Source organism: Oculina patagonica, chromosome 14, assembly GCF_052425735.1.
Source record: "Oculina patagonica isolate OP01 chromosome 14, crgOcupat, whole genome shotgun sequence".
In the NCBI taxonomy this organism is placed as follows: Eukaryota; Metazoa; Cnidaria; class Anthozoa; order Scleractinia; family Oculinidae; genus Oculina; species Oculina patagonica.
This window is the reverse complement of record NC_135771.1, coordinates 12,711,190-12,727,840: the sequence shown is the minus strand read 5'-3', so window position 1 is coordinate 12,727,840 and position 16,651 is coordinate 12,711,190. Positions and strand designations below refer to the sequence as shown.

General features: G+C 38.6%; 2 protein-coding genes across 2 annotated transcripts; both read left to right on the top strand.

Annotated features, from left to right (window-relative positions):
• Positions 1–30: 30 nt before the first annotated feature.
• Positions 31–4,128, top strand: LOC144637484 (protein FAM151B-like). Its single transcript, XM_078496548.1, has 2 exons — positions 31–144; positions 2,790–4,128. The coding sequence occupies exons 1-2, from the start codon at positions 46–48 to the stop codon at positions 3,642–3,644; spliced, it is 954 nt and encodes a 317-aa protein (XP_078352674.1). The 5' UTR covers positions 31–45; the 3' UTR covers positions 3,645–4,128.
• Positions 4,129–8,457: 4,329 nt separating this feature from the next.
• On the top strand, positions 8,458–13,500 carry LOC144637461 (uncharacterized). The gene is made up of 2 exons (XM_078496520.1): positions 8,458–11,710; positions 12,632–13,500. The coding sequence occupies exon 1, from the start codon at positions 8,458–8,460 to the stop codon at positions 11,707–11,709; it is 3,252 nt and encodes a 1,083-aa protein (XP_078352646.1). The 3' UTR covers position 11,710; positions 12,632–13,500.
• Positions 13,501–16,651: the final 3,151 nt, after the last annotated feature.

Below are 16,651 nucleotides of genomic sequence, written 5' to 3'. Positions count from 1 at the left end.
CAGATGTAGGCTGGGAACTAACAATATGGCCGCCGATGATTCCCGATGATGAAGGGCAAAATTTTAATCGCTGTTGTGGCATTAACATTTGTCTTTTTATTGGCTGGGTTCGCCCTGAGCTTATTCCAAATCCCTGAAGATAAGGTAAAGTATAATTTATTTGGGAAATCACTGAGGTATTATGGGAATATTGACCAAATAACTATTTATAAAATTTTCAATAATAAGCTTAACAGTATAAAGCAGTCTAATAGCCAAAGAGAACTACAATGTTGACGGGGCGGGGGTGTACTTTCTATAGTGGGCTATACGAGGGGGCAGTGGTACCTTTTTCAGGTTGACGTAGATATATAAAAGGGTAGAGATTTCATGAGGTTGGAGTATACAAAAGGGTAGGCACCAAACCGTTCATTCATTTAAGAGGGTCGTACAGGGGGGGGGGGGGGGGGGGGGGTCTCTGGCACGGTTCACGGGTAGAAAAAATAATGAATCACGGATCACAGAGATCAAAATTTCATTTTCCCGAATCACGAAAATAAGCGAGTAACATTCTCTTTTATCCTGCTCTTACGTAAAGAAAAGTTGCAAGGGAAGAGTGTTTGAAGAGAACAAAATCGAGCAAAAGAAAGGCTGAATATTGTGTCTATTTATCATTCGCTGCTAGTTGCTGCTGCCTTACAAGACTGCGATAATTGTACGGAGGTCACATTTGGTGTTTTCACTCTTCATAAATCTTCCGGAGGTCTCGCGACTCAAAATCATGTGGAATAAAGTGGTTAAATCACGAATATCGGTTATTAACTGAAGTTCTTCACGGGTCACGAAAAACCTTTGGATCACGGATCACGAAGAATAATTTGTTAAATTCACGTTTCACGGAAAATTAAATCAGCTAATCACGCATCACGAGAATACCCCTGTACGACCCTCATTTAAGTGAAAACTTAAGAAAAGAGATGCATTTTCCCTTCTGTAGGTATGTGAAAGGGGTGCCATTTTCTATCAAAGGTATATGAAAGGGTGACCTTGGGTAAGGGTTTGGACTTTAGGGCAGATTTTTTTAAATTTGGGTTCAGAATTTATACATACATTTTATGCCATTAACTTCAAATTTAATTTAGGAACACGCATGAAGACTTATCCTGGGAAGCCAGGATAGAACTGGCATAACTGTTTACATGGCAAAAAGATAGCCTGTCTAAACAGATGCCCCGGGCAAGTAGACAGGGTGCCCCGGGAAGCAAGGCGAGTTACCCTGCAGGGCTGTCACTAAGGGCCGGGGGCCGGGAATTTTCCCCGGCTACAACATGTTTGAGCCCCGGCTACTTTGATACAAAACTAAAACATGGAAAGTGAAAAATACATAAAATAACAGAATTGTGAATAAAAAACAAACCAATAGTTTATTAATTCAAATTATTTTTCACCTTTTAAAGAGAGCGATTGACATTTCATGTGAGGCTGTGATTGAAAACGCGTAATTGAACAATCTTTCTTTGAAAGTGTGTGATTTTACGTGTTACTAAAGTTTCAGTCTAGTTTCATTCGGATTATCTTGTTGTCGGAGATTCCGGCTCCATGTGAAAACGTCATTGAAAAAACGGAGGGCAAAAGTGGATAAACGAATAAAACTGGATCCCTTCTTATCTTCTGGCTGTGCTTTAAGGTAAGATTATGTTTAACTGAAGAAACAACAGTTTGGGCTTCAGCATTTCTCTTTCGAATCGACAAGTGACCTGGATGATGCATGAAGGAGATTGCACAAGACGCATGTGGCCCAGTAATAGTCACACATGGACTTTCCATAGTTGAACTATGAACACTTTCCACACAAATAAAATCGGCGATCAGTTAACTGTAAACTTGCAACATTATGTGTGTTCTCCTCTTGCCTGTTTCAATGCTGTTTAATCAGCTACATGTCAATAAACACAGATTTGTCCTACAGGGCTCGTATGCATTATTACACGTACTTTGTATGACAAAACATTGGCTTGTCTGAGTATTCTACATAAGTGCAGAAAGTTTTGTTGTTTGAATTTCTCAAAGCAATGGCTTTGGTTCAAGAAAAAACAAACAAAAACAAACCAGTTTGGCGTTCCTAACATGTTCCCGACGCCATGTTTTATGGTCTTGGTCACGAGTTACTTTCACTCATTCCCAGTCTTCCTCAACTTCTCTTTTCTGTCACGCATTAGTCACAAGTCAGGCTGTTTCAAATCCCATAATAAACGATAACTTTCAAAAACTTGTCAGATTCTTGTCGAATGGTGTAGAGAACTTTAGAGAAAGTTGTAAGTTACCATGGCGTTAAAATTGCATAAAAACAAATTCGTATTAGGAACAATTTTTTTTGTTTCCTAAACCCTACTCCCCCCCTCAACAACCTACAACAGAAAAATCTTGTCCCCCGGCTACATTTTTCATTCCCCCACCTACTTGAAAAATTAGTGACAGCCCTGCCCTGTCTAGCATGTAAACGCTTCAATGCGTCTTCTAAAGAAAGGTATGAAAAGTTGGCTTGCCCAGGGTACCTTGGTTAGCCGGGGCACCCTCCTTCCATGTAAACAAGTCTTAAGTCAACTGAATGGTGTACAGTGGAGATCTAGGGGAGCAGTCAGTGTGTATGTATGGAGGGGGGTGGGCTGGGGGATGTTCTGTGAGGCTGATGTTATTCGTAGACCAAAAACAAAATTCCACCCCACCATGTTCCCCTGAAAGTCAGCATCTGGCTTTGGATTATTGTCTTTTTAATAAATAAAAAAATGCTTTGATTATACTTCATCAAGGTTGTTGGAACAAGGTTCTTTGAGTCAGGAGTGATGGAGAAAACAATGAGAACCAATCAGCAGCATGCACCAGTGGATGTACTTAAGTTTTTCCATCTTGATGATGCTTTGGAGGTGAGCTGGGCTCATGCCGTCAACAGTCGTGCAAAGCTTCAGGAAGCTTTGTCTGGAGAGGCTATGATGCTGGAGGCAGATGTTTTGCTGCGCCCTGCAGATGGAATGCCAATTATGGCTCACCCACCTGAAACAGACAGCGATCTCTCACTAGAGCAGTTTCTAAAAGAAACTATTGGCTCAAGTAAAGGCATCAAGCTGGATTTCAAAAGTACATCTGCTGTTGAACCTTCACTGAAAATTCTTTTGGATATGACAACAGATCGAGAAGTAAATAATCCAATATGGCTCAATACTGATGTTTTGCCTGGTCCATGCCAAAAAGAAACGTCCCATGGTGATGCTATCGATCCACACATTTTTCTTTCCCTTTGTGCTAAATATTTTCCTTCAGCTGTCCTTTCAGTTGGATGGACAACTGGAAAGCATATTTCCATGGAGAAGGATCGTTATGAGTGGCGCTTTGTTGAACCAATGAGAGATTTGCTTTTAGATGTATCACAGCCAATCACCTTACCGATCAGGGCTAATATGGTAGGCAACTCATTGGAACAGATCTTATGGCTTCTCAGCCTCTCAGATCAATACACCTTAACAATTTGGTCTAAAACCTATGACAAGCCAAATATAAAAGACTTAGTAACCTTGCGGAACAAAGTCCAGGATAAAACTAGGATTTTTTATGACCTTCCTCCTGATCAGGGGATGAAGTTTATGGAAGAACTAAAGCACCAGAATTAGATTTATTTAAAATCCCCTCACAAAAGGGTCCTGTATCACAACAGACAAGTATGGAGTAAATAAAGATGGTAAATTTAAGCTCGTTGATAAATGATGAAGATGAATTTTTCAACAATGACACAAGCATGGGACAAAGAAAAATTCTGAGTCCCCAATGGGAATCAAACCCATGGCCTCCCAGATGCAGGATGCATGTCACATATCAACCTATTTAATGGCCCAGCTCACCACGAGTCTCTCGTTACTAAGCTCAGTTTGTAAGAGCGTCCAACCGGTATCTGGGAGACCATGGGTTCGATACCCGTCAGGGACTCAGAATTTTTCTTTTTCCCATGGTCGTGACATTGTTCATAACTCATCTTCATTAGACAAGTATGGATTTCAAGATGTCTCTTGTCACTCTCAGCTGCATCACTGGTCATAATTTGCCATGTAGTGCACCTCCAGGACAGAATATCCAGCGATATTCCCTGGGTTTTGAATTCAGCGCAAAAAACCCCAGTAATTTGTATATTTTCTTTTGATTTACTGGTATTGACTTTGCTTCTACTACAGTAAAAACTCGCAAATAAGAACCTACAGGCTGAAATTTGGAATTTAAAATTATACCCAAAATTGTAAGAACCTGTTCAGCCTGGCAAAGAAAAATAGGTTCTTATACAAAAAAAAATCACTCCAATTTTGATGGTCAAAATTCTGGATTTTAATTGTGTGAGAAACTTTTGACACAAAGTTATTGTGTATATGTTTTCTTTTGATTTTTTGTTGTTTAAAATACAACTGTTACAGCAAGGCGCCCAAAAGTGTGACCACTTTTAATTTATTCACATTCTTTCGTGCAGATTTAATCCAATCAGAAGTCAACTGCAAGCTATCCACGGCTTTTGATTGGATTAAATCTGCACGAAAGAATGTGAATAAATTAAAAGTGGTCACACTTTTGGGCGCCTTGCTGTAAACCATTATGTATTAGTAGTGCAATATTTCTGTCAATGGTAACACTATGACAACCTCTGAAAAATGAGAACCTATTAAGAACCTAATCAGCCTGAATTGTGAAAAACAACCTAAAATATAAGAACCTAATACTCTTTATAAATTCCGACGCTGACTTATTTGAGCGTAAACAACGCTCATAATGTACTCAAATAAGTCAAATAAGTCAGCGTCAGAATTTATAAAGAGTATTAATGTCAACTCCTGACTGTAATTTTGGTATTTTTCGTTTAATATAAGAACCTGTTCAGCCTAAAATTTTAGCTTGTTATATGTGGGTGTTTACTGTATTCAACTTAAACTGACCTTTTATGAGGTCAGAACAATTCCATTCAGATACTGTTTTAAAATACCGTCCGTCCTTCAACCCCGTTTTAACAATTCATCAAATTAAAGCAAGGAAAAATCCAAAAATAATGTAGCATTCTTCATCAGCAAATGCGACTTCGACCCCCAATAAAGCAGGTAGTTTTTAGCTTGTCCGAAGATTAAAACTCGTACAGAAAGATTTATCACAGCAACAATCAAAACACTCTGTTAGCCTTCGCACTCAACAGTTTTTTTTTACCACCCAGAATTTAGATGGTCACTGAGCCAGCCACAACCAAGGTGTCTCTCCTCAACGACAAGCTAGTTTGTGTGTAGTTGTCATTGTCAGTTGTTGGACAAAATTGAGCAAGTGATTTAGTGTCTACAGTCATCAGTAAATCGACAAGGACTGGTATTGCTACTCTAGGAAATCACGTTCTATCCTTTTTGTGAGCGAAAAGCAGTTTATATTTTATTATCATGAGCCAAAGCACAGTTTAAATTCAACAGCGCAGTTTTAAGCTCCAAGAGCTATAAAGTTGTTATGGTCAGCTCCCTTCGTAATCATTCATAGAAAGGTTCTCACACAATACCGAAATCGCTCATTAATATGGGAATTTTATTCATTAGTATTAATAACCTTATCATCTCTCCACCCCTGTCTACTGCTGTCGGTGTGCTCAGTGTGAAAAAGAGAAACGAAAATCCTGACGTGTGTTATTGGTTGTTGTTCAATAAATATACCTATTCAATACCTATTTTACGACCTTGCCCTAGGAGGTCATGCGTTTGACTCACGTTGGGGCCCAAGAAATTATATTTTCTAAGTAAATTGGGCTTCATTATTTATTTATTTCAGTATTACTGACTCAATTAATAAGAATATATAAATGGCGAACCTTCTCAGCTCGTGATTCGCTTCAAATAACTTCTGACAATAACGTGACAGATCGGACTCAACTTCCTGAATATTTCAGTTTTTATATAGGGGAAGAAGAATCCGATAATTACGTAGTAAGTATACAACTAGCTAGGCTGTGACATACGTGATATTGTCCAATGAAATAAAAACGTTTTTGTTATTTCACGGAGATAAAACAATATTCTTGCACGATAAGGGACGAACCAATATTTTTTTGAGGGGGATCAAAAATCCTGAATAAAAATTGTCTGCCAAAGCAAAAAAGCCCAAATAAATTGTTTGCAGGCATCAAAAACACTGTCTGCAGGAAGATGCAGCCGGAAAAAAGTTGTTTGCACAGAAAACGACACTGGAAAAAATTGTCTCTCTTTAAAAAATTTTGATATCCCCCCCCCCCCCAAAAAAAAAAAAAAAAAAAAAAAATGGTCCGTCCCTAAACTTGACATTGAGTGGAACCCTGTAAGTTGCTTCATTGATTTCATCTGCCTGTCAAATGAAGAATAAAAGATTAATGAATAATATTTATTGATAATATATTGGGTCATCACTGTAATTTGAGAAGGTGCGTACATTGTATTTCTTCATTTGAATTATAATTGAAAACTGCAACACAGTAGAAAGTGAGACTTGGTGCTAGTGCAGCAATGACAAATATGGTAATATGCATTTATCACACTGTGCTAAATGTCTGCTCAAACTCGGCTTAGACACATGAATTCAGTGATGGGAGAAACTATACGCGTAAGATGACCGCCGTGACTCTCTCTGACTTTCAACGAGTATTGGAAAGATTTCAGTCGAAAATGAAAGATTATTTCATGGTTTTAAAAAATGACAATTGTTTGCGTCATTGCCCATCGAAGGCAAGATCCCTGATCAGCTGACGATGATTTGTTTAGATTTTACAGTGGAACTTCGATATAACGAAGGGCCAAGGGACTGACAAAATTTGTTCGCTATAACGAGGTTTCGTTATATCGAGGTACTTTATCATACATTTTACTATTACTGGGGCGAAGAATATTGTTCGTTATATCGAGGTCTTCGCTATATAGAGGTTCGTTAAATCGAGGTTCCACTGTATTTCGATTTCGACTACTTATAAAACGGAGATTACTCTTGAAGCTGATCAAGATTGTTGTGGATTTTATTCTGACTTGAACTTGGACGGTAAGTGCAACAAGTTAAACCCAATTTTCTAATCTTAAGTAGTCAGAGGAAATCTTTTTGTCTGACATTGATTTTCTTTGGAAGAGGAGGGAAATATTAGGCGCTTAAAACTGCTAGAACTACTTGTCGAGCGGACGTCTCACAGCTAAGGCCGTCACAAGGTGGTGGTGGTGTTTTGCTGACAATTCGTCTGTCTAATTTTCCGCAATTTTTTTATTTCTTTTATTTATAAGCCAACAAGAGCGGAACGCGCCATATCTACAAGCTTTGAAATTGAGATGCTACTGTGATGGATTTACGTTTTACGTGAGCCTGGTCTAAAATCAAGCCGGTAAAGGAATTTTTTAGAATTGTTGAAATTGTCAAACTCAGGAAATCACTTCTGAAGCATGCATGACTAAAACGTTTTTACAAAGTAGGATAAAGTCTGTTTTGTTGCAGAAGAGTGTAAAGCGACGCCGTGACGTAACCTTGCTATAAAAGAGCTGGGTATTTGTTTATGGTGGAGCTGCCGCTTCGGCGCGCGCGAGCGGAGCCCCATGCCTACGGAAATTGGGTAAACCCATCGACCTCGAAAATTTTGGTTCTGACATCGGCCCACACACGTCCGCTCATGATTCTGAGGGAAGGGGAGAGGGGTCAAAGACAAAAATTGTTGCGCATTGTTCGCAACGTAAGTTGAATGAACCGCAAGGAAAAACTAGCCAGGCAGAATTTCTTCCGAAATATTCACATAATCTCCGCAAAACTGGTCTGTATTCCGTAATATTGCGACAGACGAAACCTAAAGGTTTACGGGGAGATCCGAAATAAATGCGTTGTGAAAGTTATATTCGTTGTGGAATTCAAATGAAACAGAATTTTACTTGTTAACAGCTTTGCGACTGTCTAGAATAAGTTAGAGTAAAAAATGATTTTGTCGAAGGGAAGCTAAGCTCAAAATATTAGAACATGTTCGTTGTATAAAGTAAAAGACAAGACCCAAATGTAAAGAGACATGCATTAATGAATTACCAAGCCTATTTTTATGATCTTCCGGTGAATCGCTTGCTGATTTCAAGCTTTTCGCCTTTAATTAGAATTAAGCCTCTTTCGTGTAAAGGTTGTCAGTGCCTAAACTTGAACTAGAGGCAAAGCACGTATTGATAGAGTGCTAAGCCAGGTAATTTGTTAGGCTGATCCAAGTAACGCAGTGAATATGGCTTGACCCCGAAGACTATGTTTTTTCAGTACGATCAATACAAAATGTTACATTTCCCAGCACTCAGTAACTTTGTGAGCAATAAAGCAGTTAACAAACCTAGAAGAAGAACTTATCTTGCTTTTGTCACTGACAATGCCACAATGTACCTATCGAGGTGATAAAAATAATACATATTAATGATAAAACTACATACATTTTTTTTTCTCAATTAGATGGACAACATAGACGAAGTTCGGCAAGTCATCGTTATCGGCGTCTGTGTTGCCAACTTCCTTCTCAACACCTATCGAGTACTAAAGGCCATCGAGCTGTGCAAAGAATGCCTGTTCATCCTGAAAACCAAAGCAGTCATAAAACACGAGAAAAAAGCAAAAGTATTCTCCATTGGGTCATATTATCAATTGATGAATGCGTATCGTCTTATCAATGATTACGCGAATGCTATAAAATATGCCAGAAAACTCATCTTCCTTCAACGCGAGTGTGGAACAAAACGTAACGAATGTTGGCTAAGCATAAAACTAGCGACAATGTACATCTGTCAAAGGAAATGCGTAGAGGCAAAAGAATTTCTCGAGAAAGCGCTTCTTATCAGTAAAGAAATTAACGACAAAAAGGCTGAAGCCACGTGTTACGGAAACCTTGGTAGTGTTTGTCAAAATATTGGCGAATATGAAAAGGCTAGAGAACATCTCGAGAAAGCACTTGCGATCAACAAAGAAATTTGTGACAGGGATGCTGAAGCTTCCTGTCACGCAAACCTGGGAAGTGTGTATGCATCAGTTGGTGAATACGATAAAGCCAAGAAATATCTTAACAGAGCACTTGCGATCAAAAAAGAAATTGGTGACAGAGATGGGCAAGCCTTTTGTTACAAAAACCTTGGAACTGTGTTTCTTTCTCTTAATGATTGCGTTCAGGCTAAAGAATATCTCGAGAAAGCACTTTTGATAAGCGAAGAAACAACTTCGAAACAAGGAAAAGCCTCCGCTTATATAAACCTTGGTGTTGTGTTTAAATCTTCTAATGAATTCGATAAGGCTGCAAAATACTTCGAGAAAGCAATTGTGATCAACAAAGAAATTGGTGACAAAAATGGAGAAGCTTTTTGTTACGACAACCTCGGAATTGTGTATCAATCAGTTGGAGAATGTGGGAAGGCTAGAGAAAGTTTTGAGAAATTACTGGCGATCAGCAAAGAAATTGGTGACAAACATGAGGAAGCTTGCAGTTACGGAAAACTTGGAATTGTGTTCCAATCTGTCGGGAAATATGGGAAAGCTATAGAATATATTGAGAAAGCACTTACAATCAACAATGAAGTTGGTGACAGAAAAATAGAAGCCTCGTGTTGGGCAGACCTTGGAAATACGCTTCAATCCGTTGGTGACTATGAGAAAGCTAGAGAATATTACGAAAAAGCCCTGGCGATGCATAAAGAACTTTTTGACAAGAGGGGGGAAGCCTCGTGTTTGGGAAACCTTGGAATTGTGCTTGAATCAGTTGGAGAATATGACAAGGCTAGAGAATATTACGAAAAAGCACTAGCGATCAATAAAGAAATTGGTTTCAGAAATGGCGAAGCCGCATGTTACGAAAATCTAGGAAGTCTGTTTCAGATTCTTGGTAAATATGCCGACGCAAATGAATATCTCCAAATAGCACTTGCGATCAGGAAACAGATTGGAGACAGACGAGGAGAAGCCTCATTGTATGGAAATTTAGGAGTTCTGTTTCTACGTCTCGGTGACATCGATAAGGCCAAGGACTATCACGAAGAAGCGCTTGCTATCAGAAAAGATGTTTGCGACAGGAAAGGAGAAGCATTAGATTACCTGAACCTTGGAACTGTGTTTCAATTTCGTCGTGAATGTGATAAGGCGGAAGAATACTACAAGAAGGGACTTTCAATTAGCGAAGAGATTGGAGACGTTGAAAAACAGTTTTCTTCGTTCAGCAAGCTTGCTTGGATTAAATTATTACATGAAAAAAATCAGGAGGCCTTGACGTATCTCTTATCAGCCGTTCAAAAATGCGAAGATTTGCGCGGATTTCTCCGAGGAAACGATCAATTTAAGATATCGTTTACAGATACGAATGCTTTCCTCTATTGGATGCTCAGTGCACTGTTTTGTTCTGCCGGATATCCTTATGAAGCTCTCTATGTTTCAGAGCTTGGGCGGGCCAGAGCCCTGGCAGACCTAATGTCAGCACGGTACTCGATTAAGAATCAAATCTCGGCACATTCTCAAACATGGGTTGGTATTGAAAGGATCATGGACAAACAATGTGATTCTACGTGTCTCTACGTCTCTTATTCTTGTGACAATACATGTTTGTGGATTCTTAAAGCAGGTGGAGTCGTGCATTTAAGAAGTCATGTTCAAGAAGATGGAAAGAATTTCCACAGTGGATTAGCTTACAATGTGAATGACTTTTTTGTCAATGAAAGCTTCAGATGTCTCAGCATTTTGCCTGAGGAACTTTGCGAAGACCGATCCTTAAACTGTGGTCAACCTAAGTCCAAATCATGCGAGGAAGACAGCCTGGATGAAGGTCTGCGAATTGGAAAGGAAAGTAAAGATAACCAAGGACCCAAAATGAATCTTGCTCTGTGTTACAAACTGGTCATCGCTCCTGTGGTGGACTTACTTAACGGTCCTGAGATCATCATTGTTCCTGATCGTTCTTTGTACAACATTCCATTTGCCGCGTTACCTGATGAAAGTGGAAAGTACTTATCAGAGACTTTCAGGATCCGCGTCGTTCCTTCTTTAACAACTCTCAAGCTCATTCACGACAGTCCAGCAGACTATCACAGTCAGACTGGTGCACTGATAGTGGGGAATCCTGACGTTGGTGAGGTACATTTCAAAGGACGACTCACGTACATTTCGAGACTGCCTTGTGCTGAAAACGAAGCGAAGAAGGTAGCAAAAAAGCTGGGTGTTAAGCCTCTGTTAGGACAGCAAGCAACTAAGCATGCAGTACTCGAAGTGATAAATTCAGTTAGCCTGATACATTTTGCTGCACACGGTGATGCAGAGAGAGGTGAAATTGCCCTTGCACCAGCTCATCGTATTCCTAACATGATACCTCAAGAAGAACACTACCTATTGACAATGTCTGACATTTCAAAAGTCCAACTGCGAGCTAAACTGGTAGTACTAAGCTGTTGTCACAGTGGACGTGGACAGATTAAAGCCGAGGGTGTTGTTGGTATTGCTCGAGCATTCTTAGGATCTGGTGCACGCTCAGTGTTAGTGGCACTGTGGGCCCTGGATGACAGTGCAACAGAGCAGTTCATGAGTCGTTTCTACGAGTACCTTGTGCGTGGTGAAAGCGCCAGTGAATCTCTTCACGAGGCCATGAAGTGGATGAGGTGCAATGGCTATTCTGACGTGAGACAGTGGGCACCCTTTATGCTGATTGGTGATAACGTGACATTTGATTTTAGAAAGTAAGGTGAGATTCAGTGAGAAATGGTTTTTGTTGTTGTTTCCAACAAGTATTTTTCTGCTACTTACGATTGAATGAAAACCATAATTTTGGCATGGTTATTTTTTGTACTACTTCCTGGTTTCCTGAGATAGTATATTCGATAAGTTTCTTCCTTGTTATAAATGTTCAATTTTCAATAACTAGCTATAGTCGATAAGATAATAGACCATAAATTTACGCACCCTGTAATTCAAAGTACTTACACCAATTTTCACAAAAACTAATAAAAGAGTAAACTGACACTGTTGCGCATTTTACACAAAAATGGACACCAGAGAATTGCCAAACGCAAATAGACCATTTTACAGTTGTCTTCTCAGTGACCTGGCGTTTGAATGGAAGTGAGGCTGGAGGTGACCTTGTTTTGATACAGACCTCACTGCTTTTGTTGTGTAAATCGTGTTGTTCTGATGCTAACTAGTTTGCATTTACATGATAAAGGAGAGAGGTTTGTATCAATGCAAGGTCACCTCAAGCCTCGCTATCATTCAAAGGCCAGGTTACTTGGAAGGCAACTTTAAAATGGACTATTGCGAGATCTACCAATTAAAATCGATTTCAACATTTAATGCAAACAGCGCATTCTTCATGTTTTTTCATTGGCGCGCGATTCTTCTAAACCTCACTACTCGGCTGTTATTTCTCAAGTAAATTTTCAATGTCACTGTAATAAAAAAAAATCAAGCACATTTTTCTGTGGTCTTCCCTCTTTCAGACCATTCAATGATGACATAAAGGATCCAAAACTTTTCAATGAAAGTTTGAAACTTTCATGACGCTATTTCAGTCAATGAAACAACTTAACTGGGATTGAATCTAGTAATTAATCAGAAGGCTATTTAACTGTAATACACATTTTTTTTCTTTGTTTGCTTTTCCTTTCAGATAATTTGCAGGCCAAACAGATTAGTGTCCCAGGCAAGCAAGAAGTTAAAGATACAAAGACCTTAACAGACAATTTGTGTGCCAGTGCATGTTGAGTTGTGGCAGTAAAATATTTCGACGGCGGAACTTTTGATGCCTAATATATGCCTCGGGCAGGAATGAATCGATTTTGAAAGAAATATTACATAGAAAACTTTTTAACTTGTTTGTAACATGCTTTTAAACACAATAAGCCAGTCTTGCTGATCTGTCAAGGATACGTTACTTGGCTTCACACTAGAAGCTAAGTTAGTTTCAAGTAAGCACTTGACTCAAGTGCACTTTAAAATCTCAATTTGCATTTTACAGAATCTTGTTTCACACTTGATGGCAAAGTATATTACTTGAGGTACAAGCTGTCATTCATCTTTAAAATCGTACCAACGCTGCACGCCGCTTTCATTTAATTGGCTTCCATTTCTTAATTGGTCAAGTGCGTTCTCAAGTAGACCATACTTGGCGGCGTACTTCGACTTCTTTGAACTACGAAAGTTTCCATGGTCACCAAGTAAAGTTCAAGTGAATACGTTTTACCCCTTCACACTCAAAGTAGGTTCCAAGTGCACTTCGATTGTATTTACGAGCTCTAGTGTGACGTGTGAAGCCAAGTATTGTTCTTGCTAGAACATTTACCGGCTACAAGCTGTCTTCAGCGAAAGAACATTCTCCCGATTCAACATTATAAATTATAATCAGACAATGTTACGATTTCTGCGGTATGCAGTAGCTATAGAATTACACTGTCAACTAACTGAACGTTGCAAAAGCTCTTCGTGGGAGTGCAAGCTAAATAACCTTAAGAGGGACCTGCTCTTAGGATCGCCTGAACATATGCAAGATAAATAAAATCGATTTTCTCAAACTTTGTCAGGATAAAGGCTTTTACTAACTTGTTTCAAAAATGTATCTTTGAGATTGTTTCGATTTTTATTTTTTTCGTCGAGACGACTCTTCGGATTTGGCCGCTCGAAGCGCCAAATTCGGCTCTAAATTACCACATTTTTCGAAGGCGAGCATAAAAATAACAGTAAAAGTGAGTCCGCTATGCGAACATGTGTGGACTTTCATTTGAATAAAAGTTGACATTATGAATTAATCAATGAGTTACGGTAGCAGTCAACAACTTCAACTTTCGAATCGAGTAATTCGAGATACAAGGCGAAAAAACAAAGAACTTGTCAATCAATTTATTATTTACAAGACGGTTGGAAGAACAAAGTGTACTATTACTTGTCTTATGTACTACGCTTCAAGAAACAAACGTTACCATTGCCGCTTGGGATGTCACGCAATGTGAAGGAGCGTGGTGTGACCCTTTGTCACGTCGTTCACGACAAATGCCTTTTTTCATGCAAATAAAAACCTAGAATCCTACAAGAACAGCAGTTATTAGACCAAAAGCCTTTCCTTACCGCTAGCAAGATAGGATACTATTTTCATTAAAAAAAGAAATGTTGCGTGGAGCACGTGAACTGTCTCGCATCGCTTGTTTACACAACCCTTACTTTTTGTGTAAAGCTTGTGTAAACAACTCATCGAAAAACTTATTTTCTTTCAATGAGTTCTTTTTAACCTTTTTGGAATAAGAACTTTTCAATAAGCTTTCACAAATAATTTCTTAGTAGCTTGCGTAGAAAGGCGGAGAAATATATTTTTCTGTTTACGAAATCTTCACTTGAAGTCGGTGTTTTGAGAGGCGGCGAAGCAAATTTCCCTTTCATAAACGGTCGTTGCCATTTGAAACGGTCGATGCCATTTCTCAGAACAGTCGTTGCCATTTGAAACGGTCGATGCCATTTATACTTTGGACCAAATCGCATGAAAGGATCTTTCAAACTTCTTGAGAGTATCAGATGTTTGTTTAGAAATGTCAAGCGATTCCAAAAATTATTTTGGTTTTCTTGTTGACGAAATATCCGAGCTTCGGTATACCATAAGATCGCCTATGTTCTCGCGCCATCATATTAAATTTCAAATTTCTCTGTTTGTTTATTGCTGGCTTGCCTTAGCGATTGCGTGAAGAAGCGTTTATTAAAAGCATAAAGTAAATAATTGTTTGATTTTTTGGGAGATATGTAAACTTCATCTTAATAGCGTTGAAAACCGAATATGCTGATGAATGCTTCTTTTTGTTAGAACCATTGTTAACCGAATTTGGGCCGAATTTTAAGCAGCCCGACGAAAGTACAACTTTTTTTTGTCTTAGTACATTTTAGTCACAGCAAAAGGTCCATACATTGTAACGTTACAGAAATGCTTCCGATGTGTTTTTGGAGATAGGGAACAGCATCTGCTAAGTTCTTCTATTAAGCCTTTTTTATACTTTTTACCTTTTAATACGTATTGAACACCGTTATATCGTTGGGCGTATTTTAAAGCGAAAGTGAATGCTATTTTCCCGCTTTTGCAAGCTGCTCTGAGTAACAACTTGTGGCATGTGACTGTGTAAATTTTTCTCTATTTCAGTCGCGAGACCATTGTTTGATTTTTAGGGAGATATGGAAAATTCATGTGCTTTTTTCTACGATTGTTTCTTTAATAATCGTACAGGGAAAAGCGGCTGAAGCAACTCAGTATTGCAATGCTCAATACAGTGTGCATTTATTTTGACATTTCTACAGAAGGATTTAATTCCAAGCGCAAAGCAGAGTACATTGCTGTTTTAAGTGAGCTTGCCCTCGCTTGTGACTGTTGTAAGTGAATTAATATGTGAAACTGACTTGTCCCCAGGCCCCTGTGTGTAAGGCGAAAAAATCTTTTATTGAACGAAGCATGAAAAATTTCCAGTACTAAAAAAGGTTGTGCTTCTGATGTTAGTGAAAGTAAGAATAATCAGTTACTGCCTTCAAAAGACAAGACAAAGAAATGCGTGTTTGAAATTACAAGAGGACAAACATGCTTCCTTGATTGCAGGATATCTATCATGTTAAAGAAAAAAAAATGCATTTACAGAGAACGCGCATGTAAAATTCCCAATACCGGCGGTATTTTTCCTACAGTTTGTCAAGTTAGGTATCTATTTGCCCAAGATGCGAATTAATTTATTGAAGGCAAAGATAACACAATCGTGTCAGGAGGAAAGAAAAAAGGAAAACTAAACTAAGGATGATTATCATTATAAATATTATCCTGTGTCGCACCTTTTTAGAGTAAAAAACTGGGGACAATAAAAGTGACCGAAAGCAAAGAGTTTTTCCATTGTTAAAGCAAAATTTCCACTATAACTTGCTTTATAGCCTTTAAATTTAGCGTTTTCTTTTTTTTTTAGTCGTTTTTCTTAACACATTGTACAAAACCCGTCCCCCACCTCCCCAGTCTTCAAGGGGTGCTTGGGTACCCTGTGTCTGTGGTTAATATGTAACTTGAGAACATTCGCCGACAGTTTATGGATTTGTAGAATGGACGCATATACGTTACCACTTCTCGTCAAAATAGACTCTATAAAGGTAGGAAAACGTGTTATTAATTTAGTTTACTATCTATTCTTCGATTTTTAAGGAAGATTTATCTCGGTGGTGATTTATAAACTGATATTTTCATTGCGTGCATTGTCGGACCTCGCCAAACCGCCAGATGTAATTTGCAGAATTTGTAACTCAAAATAAACGTGCTAAGAATGTTCATTTGAGGCTTATTTTTACTGTAAAATGTAATAAATGAATTCTCTCGGCTATTTGGGAGACTAAAAATACTATCTGACGGGAGATAAGACCCAAATTCGAACTTTTTTAGGTCAATCTGTGCGATAACAATCGCAACATGAAAGGTCAAACCGCCAAGTAATTAGGTCAAGTATCATATTTTCAAGCCGCTCTCGATTTTTTCCGTTTTATTTACCTAATCTAGTTTTTGGATAAAATCGAAGATGAAGTGATACCTTTATTCAGAAAAATAGTTTTGACAGCCTAATCCATGTACCAGATTGACTTTTTGGCTCACGAAGTTGACCTAAATTTAAGCGTGATGCAACATGGCCGAAGC